The following is a 26,331-nucleotide window of genomic DNA, read 5'->3' as shown; positions in this document are numbered from 1 at the left end:
GATTGGGGGAAGCGGGTGGGACGCTTTCCTAAGGCTGCAGGGGATTGGAGGAGAGAGAAGAGGGGCGGTTGAGTTCAAGGAGTGGGCCGGAGCACCTAACGGGCCGACCGAGGAGAGAGCGTTTTGATTGGGTGGCTCGGAGGGAGACGGACAGGAGCCAACTGAGGATTGGCCGTGGCGGGCCGAGGAGGCGTGGTCAGTGCGCGCCAGAGGGAGCGCGAGGGAACTGGCGGCCCGCCTGCCAGCTAGCTAGCCAGCCGGAGCCCCGGGCGTGTGCCGCGAGTCGGGGTCGGGTTGAGGAACAAACTGGGCTTGAGGAGCGCGTCCTCCACCTCTGCCGCAGCGGCCCTCCGCGGCTAGAGTACGCCGCTTTCTTCCCTCTCTAACCCAGCGCTCTGGTCTGGGGTCTCCGGGTAGGGAGCGGAGGGGAGGAACTAGAGAGGAGGAGGCGAAAGCGGAGCGAGGGGCAGAGAGGGTCCCGGCGCCGGGCGTACGTAGCGCGCGCTGCCTCTTGCTCTCCCGCCGCCGCCGCCGCCTCCACGCCCCGGGCGCCCGCACTATGCCGGCGGAGTGCCGGCCGCCGAGATGGGGAGCTGGGCGGTGGTGAGAGCCGGGCGCAGCCCTCCGCGCCTCCGAGTCCGGGCCGCGGCCGCCGCCCCCGCCCGGGCCGCGCTCCCCTTCTCCCGCCCTCTCCCTCCCCGCTCCAACTCCTCCTCCTCCTTCCCCATGCCTCTGTTCCTCCTGCTCTTACTTATCCTGCTCTTGCTGCTGGAGGACGCCGGAGCCCAGCAAGGTGAGTGGTTCCCGGGGAGTGCGCGGCGCGCGGAGCCCCTGGGGCGGCGGGGGCGCTGGGGCAGCCTCGGGGGTGCGGGTCTCTGCAGGCGCGCGGGGGAGATGCCGTGCGCTTCGGCGCGTGCCAGACCTGACCCTCTCCGGGACGAGTAGCAAAGGTGGGCTCTGCCTCTTTTCCCCAAGTTGGCGCGTCTTTACTTTTTGACCAGGCCTTTGGTTTTGCTGAGAAGAGAGAAGTAAGAGACCCTGCTATGAAGGCCTCCTTTTTGGTATTGGATTCTTCTGGGGAAAACCTTTGGAAGGAAAAAAAAGTTTTGGAGATGTGACCCCTAAAGTTAAGCTAAAATGATGGACAGAGTAGAAAGGCAAGATAATTAAATAGCATCTTAAACCAATTAAAGGCAAGTGGCGCTAATTATCTTTTGTGGAAGTGCTCAGGTTCAAATGCGAAAGATACTGATTCCGGTTAGCCTTGGTTGAGTCTTGGATTCTGGACAAGTCCTTTTACGATCCCTTCCTATTATTCCTACTGGTGGTCTACATTGCCTGGGTCAGACACTCCTTCTGACCCAAGGCAACGTGCTGTGAGCATTCCGAGTTAAAAGGGTAAGCCCTTCCGGAAAGTGACAGGACTTTTTTTTTCCCCCCACATCTTGGAATACCTTGGAATACCTGTTTCAGAATTGAGCAAAAATGTTTATTGAATAAACATCATAATGGAAAGAGAATGCAGGGCTGATTCCTCCTCCGCCCTTTAGTACTGTTTTCAGGCAGTGAACCGCAATTTTTGAATCAGTTTGGCATCAGTTATTGAACACATTTTTCCATGCATTTCCTTTTTTATGGCAGTGAGAAGAATATGGGTTGGGTTGTTACTTATTGCTGGGAAGATTTTTTTTTAAAGTTGATCTCCATGTTTAAGTCCAGCTTAAATGTTGCTCTCATATGGTTTTCAGTAAAATATGGAATCATGGCCACAAGCCTGTCACTATGAAGATGCTGAAACTTTGACAGGCATGTGGAAATAGAATCTAACTATGAAGAAAAATATATTTTGTAAACTGACTTCTTTTAGTTCTAGGCACATTTCTACACCATGTTACTTAAAATGTAGATGTTTAGCATTCAGGTTTTTAGTTCATCTTAAATAAATTCTTGAATATCAGCATTTAGTAAAATGTGATATCGTTCCCCCCCCCCCCCCATTGAAGTTTTAGAGCCTGTGCTTGTATTTTCCTTGTAGTAGGAGAAATAAAAACCAGCAGGCTTTTGCATAGTGCCACAGTTAGTTGGGACTGACTCTGTGGCAGGCACAGTACTAAGTGGTCTGTGTGTATTAAGTCATTTAATCCTCACCACCACCATCTGAGATAGGGATGGTTATCCCATTTCAAGCATAAGGGAACTAAGACACAAAAAAATACAAGGTACAGAAAGGAATATAACTATATAAGCAGAATACTCAGTTTTGCTTATTTCTTGATCATGTTTTTAAAAATATTTTTGAGCAGTACAGAATCAGTTCTGTCTCTTCACTAAATGAGACAGTTGCTTTAGTTTTTAGAATTTCTCCAACCTGGCCTAATTAACATGCAACATTAACCTGTTTTCTTTCAAGGTTTAATGTCAGGGGTTTTTAAAGTTTATTTTAGAGAGAGCAAGCAGGGGAGGGGCAGAGAGAGGAGGAGAAAGAGAATCCCAAGCAGGCTCTGTGGTAGGTGTAGGACTCGATGTGGGGCTGGAACTCAGGAATCCTGAAATCGGATCCTGAGATCGTGACTTGTGCTCAAGTCACAAATCTGATGCTTAACTGACTTAGCCACCCAGGTGCCCCCGTTAGACTTCGGTTTTTCGCACAGCGTTTTAACAAATACATGGTTCTCTTTCACAGTGATGTCCTGTATAAGCAATGTAGATTAGCGCAAATAGAAAGGATGGTATTAATTTAAAAGACCTGATATCTAGTTCCTCTAAGTTGATTGGGTAAATTTTGTGAAGTCACTTAAGTTCTTTGTACCACAGTTTTCTACGTCAGTGATAAGAAGTTACATAACCTATTTCATAGCAACAAAATGAAATGATAGTACAGAGGAATTTTGCAAAGGGAAAAGTATAGTATAGCTATAAGTGATTATCATTGTTAATTTTGAGTTTATTAAGCTGATAAATAAGAACCAGTTAGGTATACATCATTGGAAACAAATTGTGTGAGATTTCAATTCCCTAATTTTTAAAAATTATATTTTTTATCCAGAGGACCTGATGCAGTCTGTGGTAGAATTGCTTTTAAACCAGTCTTAACTAATCAACAGATGTGCTTTGGGATCCACTGGTATTCCATCACACAACCTGAAAAGAAATGAAAAACTTTTTTTTTTTTAAACATTTATTTATTGAGAGGCAGAGAGAGACACAGCAGCAGCAGGGGAGGGGCAGAGAGCGAGAGCAAGAGCGAGTCAGAGAATCTGAAGCAGGCTCTGAGCTGTCCGCACAGAGCCTGATGTGGGGCCTGAACTCACAAACTGAGATTGTGACCTGAGCCAAAGTCAGACGGCTAGCTGACTCAGCCACCCAGGCACCCCGAAAAGCAGTGTTTTAAAACTCTGTTCGAATTTTTAATAATGTGTCTACATATTGTAATGTTAAGTGACAAACTGGAGTTTTTGCTCTATGTGACAAAATGTTTTATATTTCAGTTTTTTTCCTTTGCCCAGTCTAGGTAGAAATGCATTACAAATTTTTTTTAATGTTTTTTATTTAATTTTGAGAGAGAGAGAGAGCGCATGAGCAGAGGAGGGTTAGAGAGAGGGAGACACAGAATCCGAAGCAGGTTCCAAGCTCTGAGCTGTCAGCACAGAGCCCGATGCTGGGCTCAATCCCACAAACCGTGAGATCATGACCTGAGCCGAAGCTGGACGCTTAACCCACTGAGCCAAGAAATGCATTTAATGGATATGTTGAGGTAGAACTGTGCTTCAGGAATTTTTAAAAATCTTCCAGATATCATTTTGAAGTAGCACAAGGAATTACTCTCATTCCAGTTACTGTTGACTCTTGAACTACAGAGATCAAACTGCGCCGATTTGGTTTTTTTCAATAAATATGTTAGAAAATTTTTTGGAGATTCACAAATACTTGAAGAAAACAGGAACTGCATAGCCTAGAAATATTTTAAAATTTAGGAGAAAGTTAGGTATTATTACAAGAATACAGCATATACCAGTAACATACGAAATATGTGTTAATCGTCTGTTTATGTTATCTGGAAGGCTGGTGGGGCTTCCGGTCAGCAGTAGGCTACTGGTACAGTTTTGGAGGAGTCAAAAGTGACAGGTGGACTTGCGACTATGCATGGGGAGGTCAGTGTGCTTAATCTGTGCGTTTTGCAGGGGTGAGCTTTAATGTCACGTAACGCATGGCTGTTCCTCAGCAGGTATTCTGGGAGAGTGATTTTTCTTTTCATTTGGCTCAGAATAAAATTTATCATTGGTTTGAAAAATCTGTCAATGCTTCACAGCAGAGATGTCTTTTAACCACTCTTATTTCATTAATATACATAGATGGTATTTATTCACATCTAATTGTACTGTGATGGTTATTTTGTTGTTGAAAGCCTATTTTCCTGTAACACATCTTTTAAAAAAACTTAAATTGGCCAAATTTATTATTTGCATATTTGATTGCATATTTGCTGCTGTAATAAGTATATTTAATAGGAAGTTGAGAGTCTACTATGAATAATTCTATGTCCCTGATTTACATTATGACTAGAAATTTACATCCCTTCATTTCAGGATCTCTTCTTCCTCATTTGTGTCCTAGAGGACTTGCCTACCTTCTGAGTTAGATGAGTATTTGAATGTGGTAAAATACCAGGAAATTAATTTAAAAATTTTTTTTAGTATTTATTTATTTTTTGAGAGAGAGAAAGGGAAGCACAGAATCTGAAGCAGGCTCCGGGCTCTGAGCTGTCAGCACAGAGCCAGACTCCGGGTTCAAGCTCGGAAACTGCGAGATCATGACCTGAGCCACCCAGGCGCTCCTCAGAAATTAATTTTTAAAATTTACTAAGACTGGCTTTTTTATACCTATTACTGTGAAATATTTTTGAAGACATTGATTTTTGTTTGCTAATAAATCTATGAAACAAGTCAGGTTTGTTGTTCTTAATCCTTCAACTCCATAATGATGTCAGAACTAATGTGTGGGGGAAAAATTGTCTTCTGTCAAGTGATGTCTTTATTTGGCTGTGATGCAGATAAATAGTTTTTGAACAATATTTATGAATTGTTGGAAATGAATACTTCTGCCTGAGCAATGAACGTTTGTAATTATTTGTAATATTGACATTAGGGTTAATTAAGAATTTTCCATTGTCTTTTCTTGGTCTGATAAAACATTTGAGCTTTTATATGTAGGCTTTTTGAGAGGCAAACTCAAAGCATCCCTTTTCTGCTCTATTTCTGATTAATTTCTCAGTGAAAATTGGAAATACAGCACAAATTCCAGATGTGCTAGTGATCCAGTTTAAAATGCATATTTTTAAAACTTGTGAATGAAAATTTCATAGTAAAATTACAGGTCAATGATTTTTAGGTAGATTTCCCAATGTTATAAGCAAAGAGGAAACATTATTGCCTCTAAAGATGGGTAATAATTCTGTCTAAACATCTAAGCTTCATTCTAGAAGACCAACTTAAGAAGAGCACCTTAACATCTGTGAAATCGGTGTGAGTGAAAGTACCAGTGCTAGAATTAACATGATAAATGAATTAATTTCCATAAAGAAATCATAAGATTATAGTATGAGGTGGAAAGGCTCCATTTATGTAGAGGTAGGTTTTAAGTTTAGGATTATACTTCACAAAATGATGTGGGATGTGAAAGCTCAGGTGGTAATATTGGGCATTAATTGAATGCATGCAAATAAATAGTTTATATTTCAACTTCTTGATTAGCTGGAAGGATGTAGAATGGTGACCTAAAATTATTAGGATTAGGAAAAGCTTCATAAAGATAGTGAAATGCGGTTCTGGAAATGTGAAGTGAGATAGGCAGTTTCTCTTGGATGGCTCATGGATTCCGTGTACTTTATAAAAACCTTATGGCCTTGCCACATTATTTTTTAAATATTGTATAGATAATTATGGTGATTTTAAACCAAAAACTTAATTGATAATTATCCATAGTTTTACCCCCTAATCTATCAACTTGTGATTTTTATATTTCTTTCTATTCCATATTCACACACCTACCTAATAATCTTACATGGTTCTAATTTTAATCTTGTTATGTTCTCTAGACATATTTTGTTGAAATTATGTGTCGTGTATGCTCATTTAACATGTGCAAGCAAGGGCGCCTGGGTGTCTCAGTAGGTTAAGCCTCTGACTTCTGCTCAGGTCGGATCTCGCGTTTGTGGGTTCGAGCCCCGCGTCAGGCTCTGAGCTGACAGCTAGCTCAGAGCCTGGAGCCTGCTTTCAGTTCTGTGTCTCCTTCTCTCTCTGCCCCTCCCCCTCTCATGCTCTGTCTCTTCTCTATCAAAAATAAATAAAACATTAAAAAAATAAAAAAAAATGTGCAAGCATACTTAAAAATAAAGCAAAAACCTCAACATGTAAAAATTCATTACAAGACATTTAATTACTCTACTCAGAATTGCTATTGCAGCATTTTCTTTAGTGCATTTGATTAAATTCTTCATTCAGGGTGGGATCTTTAAGAAAGTATTTCAGTTCAAAATATTAGCTTATATACATATATAATGCAGGGTGCCTCAGTTGGTTAAGTGCTGACTTCTGGTCCGGTCATTAATCTCATGGTTTGTGGGCTCGAGCCCGGTGATGGGCCCTGTGCTGACAGCTCAGAGCCTGGAGCCTGCTTCGGATTCTGTGTCTCCCTCTGCCCCTCCCCTGCTGGCACCCTGTCTTTTTCGCAAAAGTAAATAAACATTTAAAAAAATTAAAAAGGAAACATAATGCTAATTTCCACATTCTACATGGAAATCAAAAATAATCCGCTAGGACAGAAAATAGATACTCAAATAAACTAGTATATAATGAATGCCAGAGTCCACTGAAGGAGATGTGATAATGAGGGTGATCTTAGAAGTCTGCTAAAACATCGCCTGTTAGATCAGCCTGCACTCTGAAGGATATGTAGTTGGAAGAAAAATGTTGATTTGCTGCTTGAAATTATGGGGAAGACACCCCCTCCCCCGCCCCATCCCAGGTGCAGGCTCCCCCAACTAAGCTTTCTGAGAGTAGGCCAAGCTTCTTGCAGGGTTTTTGTTGAGTAGGGTGCATGTAAGTTTGCAGTCAAAACTGAATTGCTTGGTTGGTCAGAGAAAAGATGCTGGTACTCCTCTCCTTAAAAACTTGTAGCAGGACGTAGTACCAGCTGTGAGCTCCCAGAGATGTGTGCACGTGTGTCAGTACTGACTTGAGACATTTAGAAAAGAGTAAAATATTATAATTGTCTTCAAAGAACCTACAGTCTAATTGGGAAAATAATTCCATTGGATTGTATCTAAAAATAACAGGGGGAGGCTGCATAGTGCTGTGGTTTGAAGGGAGGAATGCCTAGGGAACCATAGGAGAAGCCTTGCTGATAAAGGAGTTTTAACCAAGTGAGCTTTAAAGGACTGGTGCGTTTGTAGTCCACGGGGATGACAGACATTTGAGAAGTAAAGATCACAGCATCAGAACACCAAGGAGTCGGGAAAGCATGAGGGTGTAAAAGCCTGTCCTGTTGCAGTGAGTAACCAGACTCCAAGCATCTGGTCCTGGCTTACTGCTTCCTCTGTGAGCCCCCTGCCTTTCACTCCTGCCTTGTAATTGGACAGATAACTTGCTGGTTGGTTACTGCTGGCCATGGTTCTGGGCCCTGGTACTGCCTTCCTGGAACTGTGTTACTTCTTCCCTAGTGTGGCAGGCAGCCTCTTGATCACCTGCAAGAAACAATCCAAACGCCTTTGCATATTACATATGTGATTTTTTTTTTTTTTTTACAGTCTGCTGTCTCTCTTCTTCTCTGACTTAATCTTATACCAGGTATAATTTTATACCTTTTTATATGTAATTCATGAAGTACTTATTGCTCTGAGGTATAATTTCATGTGTTTTTGCCCCGTTCCCCATACTGATCTCTTTACATATGCTATTTTCTCTATTTAAAAAGAAAGAGCTTTTTTCTTTCCTTGTCTCCTTGGTAAACTGATCTTCCTTCATAGCCCTTCTCGGATATTATCCTTAAGAAGAATTCTTTAACAATTGCCCACATGTTTCTCTCCTGATAGTACTTTTCACTTATTTCTTTGCATTCATTATTCACATGTGTATTTTTAAAAAAACTTAATATTTTTATTTATTTTTGAGAGAGAGAGAAGGTGGGGCACAGAGAGAAAGGGAGACACAGGATCCAAAGTAGGCTCCAGGCTCTGAGTTACCAGCACAGGGCCCGATGTGGGGCTCTAACTTAAAGACTGTGAGATCATGACCTGCGCTGAAGTCAGACACTTAACTGACTGCGCCACCCTGGCGCCCCATTATTCAACGCTGTATATTAAATACAGTCTCTCCTGGTAGAGACTTTTACTCATTGTCTTCTTATATCTGATACTTACTTGTCATTCAGAAAATATGAATTAGGAACCCATTTCTGGAGTGAATCTGCTGCCTGCCCCACATACGTTATTTGATGTTAGTCTCTGGGCATCTGCATGGCTTTCGAGTTCCTGTCCTTTATCTGATCCCCACAGTTAGCGGTCAGAGTCAGGGCTTCTCAGTCTCATGGTAGTAGAGCCCTCTCTTGGACATTATTACCTACTTGCTCATGGCCTAACATGTCCCAGACACCCTCTGTCTGGGAGCTAGACCTCTTTGCTCCCTTGGTGAGAAGTTCTTCAACTAGAACTCCACACAGAGCCATGATTACTTAGAAAACAGTTGTGTCCATCTTGTCAGTTACAGCCTAACTCAGTGTCAGCAAGGTAGGCGCTCTCCTTTGCGCGGTCTTTCAAACTCTGATTTGAGTGCTGCATGCTGGCCATCTCCAGTATTACCGAAGTCTCACTAATTTTGTTTCTCATAGTTGCCTGCCTCCTTTTTCTTTGGCAGCTGCAGTTCCTGGAGAATGGTACTTTTCGGTAATCTGGTGTCAGGAAGGTAGTAAGAAATGAAGGCTGGAAAGGTCACTGGGAACAAGATTGTGGAGGACTTATGCTGAGGGGCAGTCTGAGGAGTTTGTACCTGAGGTATTAGCAGAACATCAAACTTAGGTTCCTTTGCCTTTATCCAGTTCGTTTGCCCTTCTCTGGGTTCACTTCCTCATGACAGCCTCCCAGGTCCCTCATCTCTGTCATGCCCTTCTTGTCCTTGACGGATCCCTGACCTGGCTCACATGCCAGTCCCCGCTGCCTCTGATTCTGGATAGCCCAGGGTCACCGGAGAAAGTCATGTGGCCTATTGTGACTAGTTCTACTAGAGTCCTCACTCTGCCAGTGAGGACTACTGATCAAATCTCCAGTGGAGCTTACTGCTCAGCCGGAGCACTGTGCCCGCCTCCCCCCACACTCTGTAGAGCTCAACTCCTGCACAGCTTAACTGCCTCCTGCCTCACCTTTCCTTCCTGAAACCATCTCCTCCCCTTACCCCAAGCACTGCTTGATCAGTGAATGGAAGTTGTGTTTTAGTATAATTTAAACTTGAGAGGTGCTTCTTATTCTGTGCCTGGAAACACTCAAAACCCCACTGGCTTGAATACATCTTTCCTCTCAGCTGTTTGCTTTCCAGGTACCTTGAATCTGCTTCTTTCCGTGACAAACTTCCTAACTGGTCGACTCCATCGTGCTTGTACATTTTCTTGAGTAGTTGTGCATAGCAAATATTTGTTAAATGCTGACTTCCTTGCAGTCTAGTCACCGCTCTACTGAAAGTATCATTTAAAACGTCAGATTTTTTTTCTTTTTGGTTTTGGCTTGCGTTTACTGTGAGTAACCTGAGCGCTTTCTTGGTCTGTCTTCACTGTTGTATGCTTTGGTGGACTTTGAACGTGTAGAGAAGACTTCGGACTCAGACACACCTGGTTTTAAATATTAGGCATATTGATCCTGGGATCTATTTAACACTCTTAAGTGTTGAAGATACATAACTCACCTCTTTTTCTAGAATGTTTGAGGGCTGGGATCAGATCTGTTTAGGGAGTCAGTAAATTTTTTTTTAATAGTTTATTGTCAAATTGGTTTCCAAGGAGTCGGTAAATTTTTATTCAGTGAGTGAAGAATATGAACATAGGTGCTTAATATCATCTAAGATGACAGGTTTGAGGATTATGAAAAGGGTCAGAGACTTCGTGGCAACTACAGGGAGTCAGGAGATAGCCCTGGTAGAATACACAGAAGGGGGAAGCACTGAACAGCAGTATCAGGGGTTGGTAGTAGAAGTCCAGGAAGATGCTGGAAAAGTTGCAATTAGTTTAAAAAAAAAAAAAACACAACTGAGCCAGGGAAGGAGAATTTTAAGGAGGGAGAGGAGATAAAAAGAAAGGAAGGAAGATAGAAGGGAAGGATGGCCAGTGATGCCAGATAATATGGAAAGGTCACAAATAATAAGGATGGAAAAGTATCCATTTGTTGTGGTTTGGAGTGGGGTTTGGAGCCAACGGCGAAGAAGGAATTCTTGGGACATTTTCAGTGCAAAAAGATGTCTTTATTATAGCGTGGGAACCAGACGCATGGGCAGAAAGAGCTGTACTGGGGTTGTGAAGAGTGACCTATGTATAAGCTTTTCTGTGCTTTGGAGGGGAGGGTTGACAGTAGGTCCCAGGAAATTGAGTCTGTAGGTTTCTGGAGGCTGCTTTCTTCTTGGAAATCAGTAAGACAGTTGCAAACTGATGGAGACTCCTCCTACATCACTGTGCTATCAGATAACCATTTGTTTTTCTGCTTTCTTTGTTCTTGGGCAGCCTGGAGTGCTGCAGGAAGGCCACATGCATCCCACCGGGGAGGCAGGAGGGGTTGTGGGGGGTGTGTTGTGTGCTTGTGCTTTGCCCTCAGCCTGCCTTTTGCTCTCTCATCACATTGACTTTTGGAAGCTTGGAAAGTGGATGCTTTAGTGAATAATGTCATTGGTGAGGTAGGCCTGCGTTTCCTAGGGTTGCCGTAACAAATTACCACAGAGAAATAGAACTTTACTGTCTGTCGAACATTCAGGGGAGGATCTTTCCTTGCCTCTTCCTAGCTTCTGGCAGTTGTCATCTTCAGAGTTCCTATCCGTCATTCCAATCTCCGCCTCTGTAAGGTAGTATTCTTCCTGTGTCTGTAACCATGTCCAGATTTTCCTTTTTCTGAGGACACCCATCATTGAATTAGGGTCCACCTTAATCTAGTATGACCTCACTTTAACTTGGTAACATGTGCTAAGACCTTGTTTCCAAATAAGGTTTTATATTCATTGGTACCAGAAATTACGACTTAAATATATATTTTTGGAAGGTGAACTGCAGTGCATTGGAACGGAACTCAGAACAGGAGGCAAAGTAAGGCACCAACTATGGAGACTAGAAGAAACTTCTCTGTAAAAGAAAGGAAAAGTGAGCAAGAAGTTGGTAGAAATGGAGGGGGGGACACTGGGTGGAATGAGTTTTTGTGGGTTTTGTTTTTGTTGCTGTTATTGTTAGGGTTTTATGATTTGTTAAAGTGCAAAACCTAGGCCCCACTTGATGAACTGTTTTTACAGGTTAGAAATTGCAAAAGAGGCAAAAATTAAAGCTGCCTTGCAAATATATAATGAATATGTGTCAAAGATTTTATTCATTCCTTCATTAATGAGGGAACCAGTAAGATGTTAAAACCTGTCCGAAGAGTGTTTGAGAAACCAGTTGTTACAGGATGTGATGACTAGATTAGATGGCCAAATCTGAGTAATGGGCCAGTAGGCTCATAAACCGTAACCTTTGGGATTATCTTGTCAGCTGCACAGACATGATCTCCATCTTTACCAGATAACAATCTGTGTACGTTAACATGTACTGAAAGCTTGGACCTTTAAGCAGCGATAAGTAGCAAGTCCAACTCTTTTGCCCTATAACCCTTGGGCAGCTTTTTGCTTCTGCGGCATTTAAAAGATACACTGTTCACCATTTCTTTCTTTCTTTTTTAAACTAATTGCTAAGTTTAAGATAATTTTCTGATTTATTTATTAGAATCTATGTAGGTAGAGGGGGGACTTGAGAATGTTTAATTAGCCTTTAGGTGATTTTAATGTTGACTACATTTTGAGAACCACTGAATAAGAGAATACTGAATGGATTTGAGTGCCCTTCTGAGATTGGAACCCATTACTCTTATACCTATCCCCCTGGATTGTGTGTGTGTGTGTGTTTGTGTTCTCACAGTAGTGCTCAGCTCTTTGGCAGAGAGAGATTTTTGAACCAGGGTTGAGGGTTTGGCAGGTAGGTCCTCAAGAAGGACACAATGGGTAGGAATTGAGGTACCAGGAAGAGGTAGTTAATGTACTGAACATGCAGTCTAGGCTGGGCAGGGAAAGACAAGAGGACAGGACAGGATTAATGGGGAGAAATGAGAGAGGTCAAGTTCATGGAACGTATGTGGGTATAAGAATATGGACCAGCTGAGTGAGACTTTCAGGTGTTTGAGTTTTCACAGGTGGGTGGAGTGGCTCTAATAATGGCAAAAACAAAGCCCAGCTTGTGATTCTGAGAGAGTTACTGAAGTGAAGTAGAAGTCATCAGTGAGAAGATGATTCAGAGTTACTTTCTCTTAGGTGTATACTTTTCACAAGAACACTACACTTGAAACTTTAAAGCTGCTGTAAATTTCCCAAAGTAATGGATGGTTGTTCTGTTATGTTAGCTAGGTTTTGGCCAAATCCGCTGTGTCTACATATGATGGGCAAAAGCCTTTCTGGTCTTGTATGACTGCAATGGTACCCTCAAACAAAGAGTATTTGTTGAGTACATTATTATAGGTTGGGCCCTCAGTACTGAGTGTTTTCATACAATATCTCATTTAATCTGTGCCCTTTGTATTTGTGTTTGAATTGTTTGTATCCCCATTTTAGGAAACAGATTAGGAGCAGTAAATAAACTTCTGAAAGTCACAGTGAGTGGTGGATAGGGCATTTAAATTCATTCCAGGACTCCAGAGCGTGTTTGCCTAACCATGATGTTCTAAGTAGAGTGTGTGCTGGTGGGGGGTTAAAGAGGATTTATACTTCTCACATTCCTTCATGCAATTCAATTTTGTAAATTATCACACATGCAGAGAATAGTTTGGGCTTAAAAAAGAATGAAGCTGGGAGCTATTTCTTTTTCTAAAAATTGCCACAGTGACCTTCTTTAGGCTCTCTGAGCATATCCATTTTGTGTAGTATTTTTAAAAAATGAGTGAAATTAAAGTAGTACCTTGAATTATTTATTTGAGATATGTAATGTTGCAGTCTTAAAAATCTTATAGGAATAGGACTGATCAAGAACTTCAGTCCAAAAATTCACAGTGCTAAATATTACATTAAAAGTCTTCATTTTATCCAAATGAAATAGGATGTTTTCATTAACTCCTGCGCGTTATTCTTTTGAATGCTTTTCTACTTTAACTGCCTTTTTTTCTGTTTATTAAAGATCTCACAGACGCATTATAAGATGTGACAGAAATGACATACTTATTTAGAGGAGGTATAGTCAGATTCACCTGTTCATAGTGACTTAAAAGAAAAATCCTTGAAAGCTCACTGGAAAAGTCTAAGCCTTTCATGGTTCATAATGATTGTCATGAGAGTTATAAGCATATTTGTGCAAGCATCCTGCATTTGTGTTTGGTGTTGAGGAAAGTATTTTTAGAAGTCCTGGAGTGTTAATACAATTCAATCATTAATATGATTTGTATTATGTATTAGTAGTGGCGTGACTAAAATATGGAGGTGGCTGCAGGGTCACATGTAATCAGTATTGTGAGCATATATTAAAAAACACACTTGATTTGAAGTTTAGAGAAGCCTAAAATAAGCCTATGTTCTTTATTGTATTAATTCATTATTATTTAAATATGTTTAATGTTCATTCTGTTTTCTCTAGGGATAAGTAGTTTAAAAAAATACTCAGTTATTTTCTTGGGAACAATACCAAAACTTGTATCTGGCTTAACACATCTGACCTTAGACTCTTCAGAGGAAGTGAACACATGTTCTATGAGTAATTCCCTAGATAAATCTGCAGCCAAACAAAGGAGCAGTAAGATCAAGTTCCAGTGTTTCTGGTCTGCTGAAATAAAACTGAAATTCAAAAATTACATTAACAGGCTTCTTTAAAAAAAAAAAAATGTTTATTTTTGAGAGACAGAGAGAGACAGGAAATGAGCAGGGGAGGGGCAGAAAGAGAGGGAGACACAGAATCCGAAGTAGGTTCCAGTCTCTGAGCTGTCAGCCCAGAGCCCGATGTGGGGCTAGAACCCCAGACTGCAAGTCCGTGACCTGAGCCGAAGACGGACGCTCAGCTGAGCACCCCGGTGCCCCAACATTAACAGGCTTCTCTCCTGGATGGCCGGCTATACTTTGGCGGAGACCGTCTAGAGGCGGAGGAAGAGCTGGCAGTGATGCTGGTGGTGATGGAGTTGGAGAAGGAGAAAGATCTGGTGATGTTGGAGTTCCTGGGGAGAGTGTATGGATTGGTTCTAGGACAACCAAGTGAAAGTTATTTTTCCCCGTAGTAGATATGCTGTCTTTGTCAATTCCGCCTTGTGAAAATGAATAAGAAGAGGCGGTGTAGCTTGGTCACAGATCATTATTTCCAGCGCACAAAGCTAAGCAGAAAATTTGGAGACTTATTCCTGACCTTATTAGCACCCTTTATTAAACCCTAATTTTAAGAGCTCCTAACTCAGAAAAAAAATTATTCCAGGGATGTAGACTAATAAAAAGGACATTTTCTTTCATCATTAACTTCCATTTACTTATCAAAATTGGGAAGTGGGACTGTAAAACTCTTTCGTGTAACTACTGAGCACAGTGGGGAGAGTATGCCCTAGGTTTTAACCATAGTGGACAGAGCACAGTTATCTTTTAGGCCAAAGGAAACCTAGCCAACAACTCACTCAGATCTTCTGAGTTGTCCTGGCCTTAGCTCCAGGCCAGTCTTCTGAACCCCAGTACTACTGACATGTAAGATCAATCCTTCTTTATCCTGGGGGGCTGTCCTGTGTACATTGTAGGAGGTTTAGCAGCATTCCTGGCTTCTACCCACCAGATACCAGTAGCACCTCACCCCCTCAGTTGTGGCAGCCAAAAATATCTCTAGACATTGCCAAATGGGAGGTAACTTGGCTCCCATGGGAGCCTCCCCCTCGCCCCCCATTTGTGAGCACCACTGCTCTGAGTGTATTAGGTGATTAGTTGATAAAGAATATTTTCCAGATTTTAGTTTTACTTTTAAATACATTGTCATTTTAAGTATTATATACAAAAGGATTTGCTTTTAAGAACTGTGAAACCGCAAGCACATTTTCTAATTTGGGGGTAAAAGTGAGGACAAGGTCTTTCTTTGAGAATTCAACATTATGACCTTTGGATGTCTAGTACTACTTTTAAATACTTTGTCATTTTAAGTATTGCACAGAATAGGATTTACTTTTAAGGACTGTGAAAATAAACCACAAGCACATTTTCTAATTTGGGGATAAAAGTGAGGACAAGGTCTGTCTTTGAGAATTCAACAGTATGACCTTTGGATGCCTAGGATAGTACAGTGGCTTTCTCAGTGCTGGTGGAGGCCAGAGTGGATCAGGATTATACACGCATGAGTGTAGGAATACAATGTAAAATGTATTTCTTATTTGGGAATTACTGAGAAAAACATTTGAGAGCTGCTGGCCTAGTTCTAATGTAGATGCGCAGCCTCCCATTTCAAACTGGGATATTGTAAACATCTATGTCGTGGCAATAAGTGTTTGTCCCAGCCAGCCAAGCTGTTTATCTTGTCAGGTGAAGCTTATCAAAGCCCTGGACGTATGAAACATTCAAACTTGTTCATTTCAGTAGTAGATTTGATCCTCTTTTAACTTTGGTTTCTGGTGCATATCTTTTTTGCTAGCAGAGGAAGCTCTGAACTTCATCACATATTTTAGAACATTCTTGGCATGTTACTATTGGACTCTTCATTCCCTCCCCCTACACAAGATACTGAAAAAGACAGCTCCATTTTAATTGTTTTCTTCATCAGCATGCATGCAAAAGTCCTGTTTTGTATCAGTATTTTGTTAACTTGTAGAAATTGTGCTCTTTAGAGAAAAGAGCAAGAAACATTTTGTGTATTTATTGAGAATCAAACACAAATATGAGCATAAAGACATAAAAATTACACTGCTTGTACTTTTCGTAAAATTCATTTTAAAATGGCAACCTTGAGTCAAATAATAGCCTGTGGGGAATACGTTAGTTGGGACAATCTGCCATTACTAAGTCCTGAATTCAGCTGTTAATAGGAAATTCTTGGCTCCCTGGAACCCATCAACACTTCCAGACACTGAAAAAGCTGCTTTAGTTTCTATTCACTGAAGAAAATACATTTATATTTTGAGTTACTTCATTTGTTCAGTGGCTACTTTTCAAAGATTTAAACATTCCGGGAAGCACATTTACATCTTTTCAGTATTAAGAGAACATTTCAGACTAGTTTCATGTTAGAAACTTTGTCTTAGGGGATAGTTTTTTTTTTCCTCTGAGGAAAAATGTTAATGATTATTCAAAAGTTATTTATATTACAATTCATTTATTTTTTTTTTTTTACAGTGACAGTTTTTATATCCCTGTGTTTCTAATTTGGATGACACTCAGATATTCAAAGTATTTTCTTGATAGTTTCAGGGAAAATTTGTGTATGCTTTTTCTTCTGAGTTATTTAACATTTAAAATTTATATTTGCAAAAGATCAGTGGTGTATCACAAAACTCACATGTTTATTTCATGGTGCCTTTATATATCCAGTGGCTATGCCTAGTTTTTGTGTGTAGATTGAAAGCAGGTATAGAGATAGCTGAAGTTTAATGTTGCTCAAAAGCTGAGCTTTATGTGAGATATTTGTTTAGGAAGCCAGATTGCTAGTATTAGCCTTTAAAAGTAGGCTAGAGGTGCCTGGGTGGCTCAGTCAATTAGGCATCCGGACTTTGGCTCAGGTCATGATCTCAAGGTTCACGAGTTCGAGTCCTGAGTCAGGCTTTCTGCTGTTAGCACAGAGCTCACTTCAGATCTTTTGTCCCCCTCCTCTGCATATGCACTCTATTTCTCTCTCTCTCTCTCTCTCTCTCAAAATTAAATATTTAAAAATAGGCTAATAATACTAGTATGGATATTAAAATTGCTTGATCAGAAAAGGATATAAAAAATATTGTCATCATAACTTAATACAGGGTGTTCATTTATTAAAGTTAGTTTTGAGGAGCACCTGGATGGTTCAGTCGGTTAAGCGTTCCAACTCTTGATTTCTGCTCATGTCATGATCTCAGTTTTGTGAATTCGAGCCCCACTCTGGCCCTGCTCTGACCCTTCAGAACCTGCTTGGGATTCTCTCTCCCTCTGCCCTGCCCCTACTCACACTCTCTGTCTTTCTCAGAATAAATAAACTTAAAAAAATATATTTAAAAAAATCTTTTCAAAAAAATTTAGTTTTGAGATTGGTGTGAAATTACTTTTTCATTGATTCATGTACAGTTTTGTTTTACATCCAATTAAGCAACTTCTTGTTAGGTACTGTATTAACTTCTTATTCACAGGCTTTTAAAGCTGTGAATAGTATCAGCACTGCATTGTGTTTTTAAAAATAATAAATCAGAATAGAATATTCTTGTTACAGCCATCTATATCTATACTGACTGTAAAACTCAGCACTGTCACTTTTAGTATAGTTCTTTTGTATAAGTTCTGAACTATTCCAAAGGTGATTATTAATGGCTATTTTGAAGGAAAAAACACTCTCATTTTAGTACAGTGTACCCATCTTCCTTTTAGAGATTCAAAAGAGATTCATCATTGAATCCCATCAATAAGGAATGCTGAGTGGTACAGTGGGAGCAGCAGCCAAAACTTACCACTGACTACGTGCCGTTTCTGGGCGCCCAAATACCACTTCTTAAAATAAAGGGAAGCATGCAAATAATAGTACTACGTTAAGTTACCTCAGTCCCTGTGTCCAGTTGCTGAATGGATTTCTGGAGCAAATCATGCTGCTACCAAAACATGAAGGTTATTTTTCCTAAATTTTAATACTTTATTAAACTTATTTTTTCTTCATCATTCTGTAGGGAAAAGGGAGGTTTTAGGAACAGGAGTACTCCAAAGTCCAGTTTCAGTAGAATGTAAAATTAAATTTTATTGAATATTGCCTTAATGCCTTCAAGAATGAATGCTTTGTAATACTGTAATATGGTCAGTAATTCTGCATAACCTTTAGTATAAAGCATTTTTAGATATCATTCTACTTCTCACAGATTGAAAAAGGGTTTATGATATTTGTAAATAAATGGATGAGGCTGATCACATACTTTTATTTTTATAGTTTATGTTTACTTTGAAGAATTACTATGAATTAATACTCTTTTAAAGATTGGATTTGTGAAATGTGTATAAATCTATTGTTAAGCTAATAAATCTGTTTATTCAGATTGGAAGGTTTTTTGAATAAGGGTAATCATTGATCATTTTGATATTACCTGGCTTCTCTTGACTCCTTTGAGTAGGTATATTAAGAACTCTATCATCCCTTATATCTTACGTAAAGAAGGTATTGGTGATATAAAATATCTGTCATACATATTTTTAAATTTCACAAAAGAATCCTGATTATTTATAGTATAAGCTAAAGATGTAATAGTAATTTATTGTTCTTTTAACTTTTTTTTTTCAAGGTGATGGATGTGGACATACTGTACTAGGCCCTGAAAGTGGGACCCTCACGTCCATTAACTACCCACAGACCTATCCCAACAGCACCGTTTGTGAATGGGAGATCCGTGTAAAGATGGGAGAGAGAGTGCGCATCAAATTTGGTGACTTTGACATTGAAGATTCTGATTCTTGTCACTTTAATTACTTGAGAATTTATAATGGCATTGGAGTTAGCAGAACCGAAATAGGTAGGAAATTTTCTTGTAAATGTACGTTACTGCCCTGAGTTTTAAAGCTAAGCAATTTTTGATACTTTTCATTGAATAACTAGGCTGTATTGGATGACATATAAGAAATTATTTTTGTGGACCATGTGTGGAAATTTCAAATTTGAACCTTTTGAGAAGAGAAGATTCTTTTTCTTTTCTTTTTTTTTTTTTTTTTTTAATGTTTGTTGATTTTTGAGAGACAGAGACAGAGCATAAGTAGGGGAGGGGCAAAGAAAGATGGAGACACAGAATCTGAAGCAGGTTTCAGGCTCTTGGCTGTCAGCACCGAGCCCGATGGCAGGGCTCAAACCCACAAACCATGAGATCATGACCTGAGAGGAAGTCAGATGCTTAACTGATTGAGCCACCCAGATACCCCGGGAAAAGAAAATTCTTGTCTGTTTATTTACTCTTCTAATAAGCTTGTTGGTACTTTTGCAACAAGATGCTACTGTACTGCTTCCAAGGAGGATGTTAATCTCATTTTTTTCTTGATCATTTCATTTGCAATTAAAGAATACAAGTAAAATTCATGCTTAGGAGGCAGTATATCACAATGTTTAAAGCATGGATTTGGATCCAAACTGCCTGGTATTAAATCCTCACTCTGCTGTTAGCATATATGTGACTTTGGGTGAGTTACTTGACCTGTTTTTTCACTTGTAAAATAGAGACTGAACTAGTAACATGTAAAGTGCTTAGAAGAGTACATAACACATAATATATGCTTAGTAAATATTAGCTACTATAGCTGTTATTCTTAGCTGAGATCAGTGGTTCTCAATTATTAGAGAATTGCATATTAGAGTCACCTGGAAAGACTTTAAATAATACCATATACCCCGTCCCATCCTGACCACTTGGATCAGAATTGATTGGGTGGGACCCACACCCCAGTATTTTAAAAGCTTCCCAGGAGAATCTGCTCTGTAGTCAAGGTGAGAACCTTTGGCTTAGAGATCAGTCCTTTTGTCTTAACAAAAGGTGGAAAAATGTCTAAGACTATTTGGGTGAACTAACATCATAAAATAAATCTTGAATTCTTTGTGAGTTAATTTGGAAACATTGATTGGTACAAATGCATTAAATGTCTTTTAGAACTGTAGTAGGAACCCATAATAGGAATAGGAACTTGAAGTGTGATGTTCATCCTCTTGCCTCCTCTCCATCTTTAGTCTAATCCTTCATCTCTTCTCTACTTTTGGCCTTAACCTATGAGAGCACAGCCTGGTGCTTTTTTTTGGTAGGGTAGTAGGTCTTGATTATTTTCTTTATTTTTTCCTTTTTTTTTTTTTTTAAATTTATTTACTTATTTTGAGAGACAGAGCGAGCGAGCATGTGAGCAGGGGAGGAGTAGAGAGACAGAATCCCAGGTAATCTCCACGCTGACGGTGCAGAGTCTAATGTAGGGCTCGACCCCACAAACCGTGAGATTATGACCTGGGCCAAAACCAAGACTCGAACACTTAAGTGACTGAGCCATGTAGGTGCCCTTCTTTATTTTTTCTAAGGAAATTGGTCTGTTTCAGATTTTATCTTTAAGTAATTCAGTTTTGGTAAGTTGTTTGCCTGGCAAATTACCCAGTTCACCTATGGCTTCCTACTAATGGTTATTTCAGTGGTTTTGTCAGTGGTTATTTTCTTCATACCAATTTTTTTTGTTGTTTTTTTTATTTGTGCTTTCTTTATTTTCCTTGTCAATTAGCAGTTTGCCTTTTTGTTAATTTCTTTAAAAAATGTTAACTATATTTAGATCTGTTCTTTTTTTCTCTCCCTTATTAGTCTTTGTTTCTAGTTCCCTTATTTCGTTTTCTTCATCATGCTTGTTTTGAGCTTATTTTGTCATTTGTTTTTTAGCTTTTGAAAAGAATTTTAATTCATTTATTTTCTTCCATTTTTACTGATAAACGTGTCTAAAGCTGTGAGGTTTAATTTGATGACATCATTAAGATTGATATGCACAGATTGATTTATAGTATTATCAATTTTTTTTGGAATTCTATAATTTTGTTTAGTGTTTCCTTTTTACCCACTAACTGTTTGTTATTGGGCAAATAATACATAAGTAAATTTATTTCCAGTTGGAAGTACCTCTCTTTGCTGCTGTTAATTTTACTGCATCATGGTCATAAATATATCTGAGTGTGGTTGGAGTATCTCTGTTTCATGGAGCTTGCTAATATTTTCTGCATAACCTAATATACAGCCTTTATTATGAATGCCCCATGTATGCCTGGGAAGGTTTATTCGCCAATACCAAGATGCAAAGTTTGATATACATTCAGAAGAGTTGTCTTAACTATGTTTAGATTTCCTATACATATCTTATTTTTACCTACTTGATCTCCTATTGGTATGTCTGTTTTTTTATATCTGTTTTTCTTTGTGATTTTGCTTTTACAGGGGTGGTTGCAATGTTGCATAAATATTCTTAATTAAAATATCTTTATTTTAATTTGTGACCTCCAGCATTAGACATTTCCTTTGTCATGTCTAGTAATACTTTTAGTTTGAATTCTTCTTTGTTTGACAGTATCTTCTGCATATCCTCCCCCTTGTCTCTTTATGTTTTCATTTGCCTGGTATACCTGCTTTGCTATTTTTAGCCTTTCTAAATCATTTTGTTTTGGATGAGTTTCTTGAATGTAGCACATATTTTTGCATCTTATTTTGTGAAGTAAATTGAAAATTCTTTTTTTAATAGCTGAATTAAGCCCATTTGTACTTATTTATAAAACTGAAATGTTTTATCTCAAGTGTATGATATTTTAAGCTATAATATGTATTTGTTGTGCTTTTTTTTGTTTGAGAGAGTGAGAGTTCAAGTTGGAGAGCAAGCTGGGAGGGGAGGGAGAGAGAGAGAGAGACACACACACACACACACACACACAAGCAGGCTCCATGCTTAGCTCAGAGCCTGATGTGGGGCTTAATCCTGTGACCCTGGGATCATGACCTGAGCCAAAATTAAGGGTCAGACACTTCAACTGACTGAGCTGCCCAGGCGCCTTTTGTGCTTATTGCTTTACATTGTTTTCTTTCCTCCTAATTTTAAACTGCTTTTAGAGTTTAGTAAGTTTTATAATTTTGCTCTAAGTTTTACCTTCCAATTTATACTTTTTTAAATGCCTGTGATCCCCTGTTGTCTAATCTTTTGCTATCTGATTTGTCTCTCTTTAGCAGTGTTCTTTACCTCCTACCAATTGTCTGTCCTATTATATAGCATTTAATGAACTAGTCTACCTTCTCTTTTCCTCTCTTCTTTCCCTATTTTTACTGTTAAAACATAAATTCATAATATGCAGCCTATATCACATAACATCATATTCTTCAACCCCTCTCTGACTTCCCTAGATGTGTTTTTTTTTAATTTTTAAAGTTTATTTATTTATTTTGAGAGAGAGAGTGCAAGTTGGGGAGGTGTAGGGAGAGATTGAGAGGATGGAGGGAGAGAGAGAGAGAATCACAAGTAAACTTCACACTGACAGTGCAGTGCTCAAACTCACGAACTTCAAGATCATGACCTGAGCTAAAAGTCAGAACCTTGGTGACTCAGGTGCCTCTCTAGATCTGTATTTAAAAATAACAAATATTCACTGTCAGTCTTTTTGTCCAGGTTCTTCCAGTCATACTGTGAGTGGGTAAATTCATCTTAGATTAGGTTGATTCTTTAAGCAAGACTTATTCGTGCAGAATTCTTACATGTTTAAAACTGATTTCTAGGGGCACTTGGGTGGCTCAGTTGATTAAGCTTCCAACTTCGACTTAGATCATGGTCTCATGATTCGTGCCCCACTTGAGGCTCTGTGCTGACAGCTCAGAGCCTGGAGCCTGCTTCAGATGCTGTGTCTCTGTCTCTCTCTGCCCCTCCTCTGCTCATGCTTGCTCGCTCTCTCTCAAAAAAAAAAAAATTAAAAAAAAACTTTATTTTTTTATATTTGTATTACAAGGAGACTTGAGGGTCAGCGTGATTTTATGCAGATATGTACTTGATTCACATGTTCTTTTTTAAGGTTTTTTTGTTTGTTTTGTTTGTTTGTTTTAGTACTCCTCTGGGGTGCCTGGGTAGCTCAGTCAAGTGTCCAACTCTTGATTTTAGCTCAAGTCATGATCTGGGATTGAGTCCTGTGTCAGGCTCCCTGTGACAGCACAGAGCCTGCTTGGGACACCCCCCCCTTCTCAAAAATAAATAAGTAAACATTTAAAAAAACATAAAAAGTAAATGATTTTCCATTATTGCGTAGCTTTTTGTATTGTCGTTTTGAGAAGTTTCTTTACCTTTAAAGGCTTAATAGTATTACAAGAGTATGTGTTGGAGGTGATCATTGCTGGTTTTCACAGATATCCAATGAACTCTTTCAATATATAGATTCAGATCTTTCACTTCTGGGAAGTGTTGTGGGATGATACTTTAAATATTTCTGTTCCATTGTCTTGTGTTTCTTTTTTTGATTTTAAGTATAAGAAAATTGGATCCTCCTTGCCCTTTCAACCACATTCTCACCAATCCTTTTAGTTTTTTATTTCCTTTTCATTTTATTTTTATTCTTTTTTTCAATATACATTATCATGTTTTCATTAGAATCCATTATTTCTTGTGCACCTTGTACATAAATACAGTCTTCATTTTTTGTATAATTTTGTCATTTCTTTATTTTTTGTGAGACCAGCTCTTAGTTCTTTCTGGATTTTGTCCATTTCTGTTTTTAGTTTTCGAGTTTCTATTTCACGTGGTTTTATCGTTTCTTCGATTGCTTGAGGACATATCATTAAGTTTGGAGTGTGCCAGTTTCCTTCTGTTTTACCATTGTCTTTTAGGGGGAGGGGGCTTCCATAAACTGAAGTGTTGGGATTCTCCTCTTTTGTTTGTATATATATATTTTTTAAAGTAGATAAAGGCGATGTCTAGGTATTTGTGTCATGGGTGATTTGTTTACTTTATAGTTTGTGATAGAGTCATGATAGTCCTCTTCTGCCAGTGTAGCAGGTACTTTATCTTTTTAGAGAGGAGGTTGAGGTGGAGGAGTTGGGTACCTCTCCCTCCCTCTCTCTCCCTTTCTTCCTTTCTTTTTTTCCCTCCCTCCCTCCCTCCTTTCTTTCCTTCCTTCCTTCCTTCCTTCCTTCCTTCCCTTCCTTCCCTTCCTTCCCTTCCTTCCCTTCCTTCCCTTCCTTCTCTTCCTACCCTTTCTTCCCTTTCTTCCCTTTCTTGTCTCTTTCTTTGTCTTCCCCAGTGGGTCTTTTCTTAACTTTTAACACTTATGTTGTTCTGAGTCTCCCTGAAATCTGTTGCTAGGCCTTAGGGGTCTGTGACCCTAGCAAAAACAAAATACTTTTTTGTTTTTTTGGTTTCTTCCTCTTCTTTTAAAGTTGTCTTTTAAAAAATAATTATTTTAATGTCAAATTAAAGTGATAAGTACTGTTTCATTTGAAAACAGTAAAGGTATTACAATACAATCATCATTGCTAATATTTTGTATTTAGAGCAGTTTTCCATAAGTAGGAATTAAAGAAATGATGGATAATCTTAATGAGTGTATATATCTTGAATGGTAGATGTAAGAGCCACAGAGTTTTATGTGAGGTAAAGTTCTAGCCTATGAAAACATGCAGTCAGTAAGGCTAAACGCATCTCATGTCAATCATCATGAAAATACATTGATTCCTGTGGATAGTTTTCATGAGAAGGCTTAGTGGGAACTTAAATTTAACCTGGATTTGTTCTTAATGCAAAGGTACCATATGAAGTTGTTTGTAGCATTGCAAAGTACAGAAACCATACACAATTCAAAATACCTTAGTGAATCTTTTTGCCCTGAAATAGTCAAGCTGGTTTGTGACCTAGAATAGAATAACAACAAAAAACCCCCAAAACTTTGTATAAATGGTATTATCACCTCAAAATGTTCACTCTAATGTGTGAGGCAGGTCAATGAAGAATTTACAACTGTCTCATTTTTGGTAGGATTCAACTGGATAAAACTTAAGCTACTGTGCAGTCCTACCCCAAAATTCCTATTTGTGGGCCTTTACAGGAAATACAAAAAGACTTTGACATCTCTTAGTGGTGACAAATTTATTTTTCTAAAAAAGCTTTGAAAGAAATGTCATAGTATGCTGTGTGTGTCTCACCTGTGATGCTTTGATGACACATCTGGTTTTACTGAAGTCTGCACATTGTTTTGACTCATCGTTTTTATATTAATTATGCTTAGTATGAGAAATTCTTCCAGCTATCAAGAAAGAAGCTGTCAGCTTAATAAAAGCCAGAGCCTTGAGTCACCACATTTATAAGAGCTTTTATTAATAAAATAGAAACAGATTAATGATTTTCTCTTATCCAAATATTTGCTTGCTTTCCAGAAGTTAAGTCTTACATTAAAAGTTTCCTAAGAGAGAAGGAAAGCCTACTAAGAAAAATTTTATGGGGAAGATTGGTACTTTGTGGATATTTTGGTTGACATGAATGTTATAAAATTTTTCATCAAGGCCCTTTGATCACCATCATAGATAGTTAAAGTTATGTGCTCTTTTGTCCAACCTGCCATTCTTTGAGAGGTTATTGTTGGAGGCTCCTGTGCTTATAATCAAAGAAATGCAAATTTTAAAAACTGAATATATTCCCTGAATTTTTAATTAGTAAAAAAATATATAAAAATTTTGTGTTGACATGGGTGTAGTGAATGCTACTTTTTTGCGAATCTCTTAGTGTTAGAGCTTACTCGGTTAGCAGTCTGGAAGTATAGGTAAGGAGTCCTTCTTAAGGAAATATTTCAAAAACTGAAGATGTCTGTTTCAACAATTTTCATTATATAGGAATTGGAATCAATCTAAATTGCTAACAATAAGGAAATTAAGTTATATTGACCATATAACCAGTTTTTGGTCATCACAGGTTGTTTGCTATGGGCATTTTCTTACCCATCTTTTGGTGAATGTGAGTGCACAATTCTACATCTAGAAGAGGAATTGCTGGGTCACTGGATATGCATGTGTTCAGCTTTAGAAAATATTGTCAAAACATTTGTGGTTGTAGTGCTTTAGACACCCTAGTAGTATATGAAAGTTATAGTTATTCTTCTCTACTATTGGCATTTTAGCCATTGTGTGTGTACTGATCCCATGTTGTAGCTTTGCTTTGAAGCTCCCTGATGGCTAATCATATTATTCTCTTTTCATATGTTTATTAGTCATTTGAATATCTTTTTTGAAAAGTGTTGAATTATTTTACGCAGTTTTTTTGTTGGGTGATCATTTTCTTTTTTATTTTTCTTTTCTTTTTTTTCCTCCATAATATTTTATTGTCAAATTGTTTTCCATACAACACCCAGTGCTCTTCCCCTTAAGTGCCCTCCACCATCACCACCACCTCTTTTCCCCCC

General features: G+C 38.9%; 1 protein-coding gene across 2 annotated transcripts in view; it reads left to right on the top strand.

Moving 5' to 3' along the window:
• Positions 1-232: 232 nt before the first annotated feature.
• The window catches only part of DCBLD2 (discoidin, CUB and LCCL domain containing 2), a 90,718-nt gene continuing 64,619 nt past the window's right edge, over positions 233-26,331 (top strand). The window contains exons 1-2 of one of the 2 annotated variants that reach the window (XM_029939177.1): positions 233-793; positions 18,704-18,931. In XM_029939177.1, the coding sequence (XP_029795037.1) occupies positions 586-793; positions 18,704-18,931 (436 nt within the window). In that variant the 5' untranslated portion in view covers positions 233-585. The remainder of the gene's footprint in view (positions 794-18,703; positions 18,932-26,331) is intronic. The other variant, XM_029939179.1, reaches the window with a different exon arrangement.

The sequence above is a fragment of the Suricata suricatta genome, chromosome 5 (assembly GCF_006229205.1).
Source record: "Suricata suricatta isolate VVHF042 chromosome 5, meerkat_22Aug2017_6uvM2_HiC, whole genome shotgun sequence".
Classification (NCBI taxonomy): domain Eukaryota; kingdom Metazoa; phylum Chordata; class Mammalia; order Carnivora; family Herpestidae; genus Suricata; species Suricata suricatta.
Note: the sequence above shows the minus strand (reverse complement) of the source record. Positions and strands in the feature narration are given on the sequence as shown.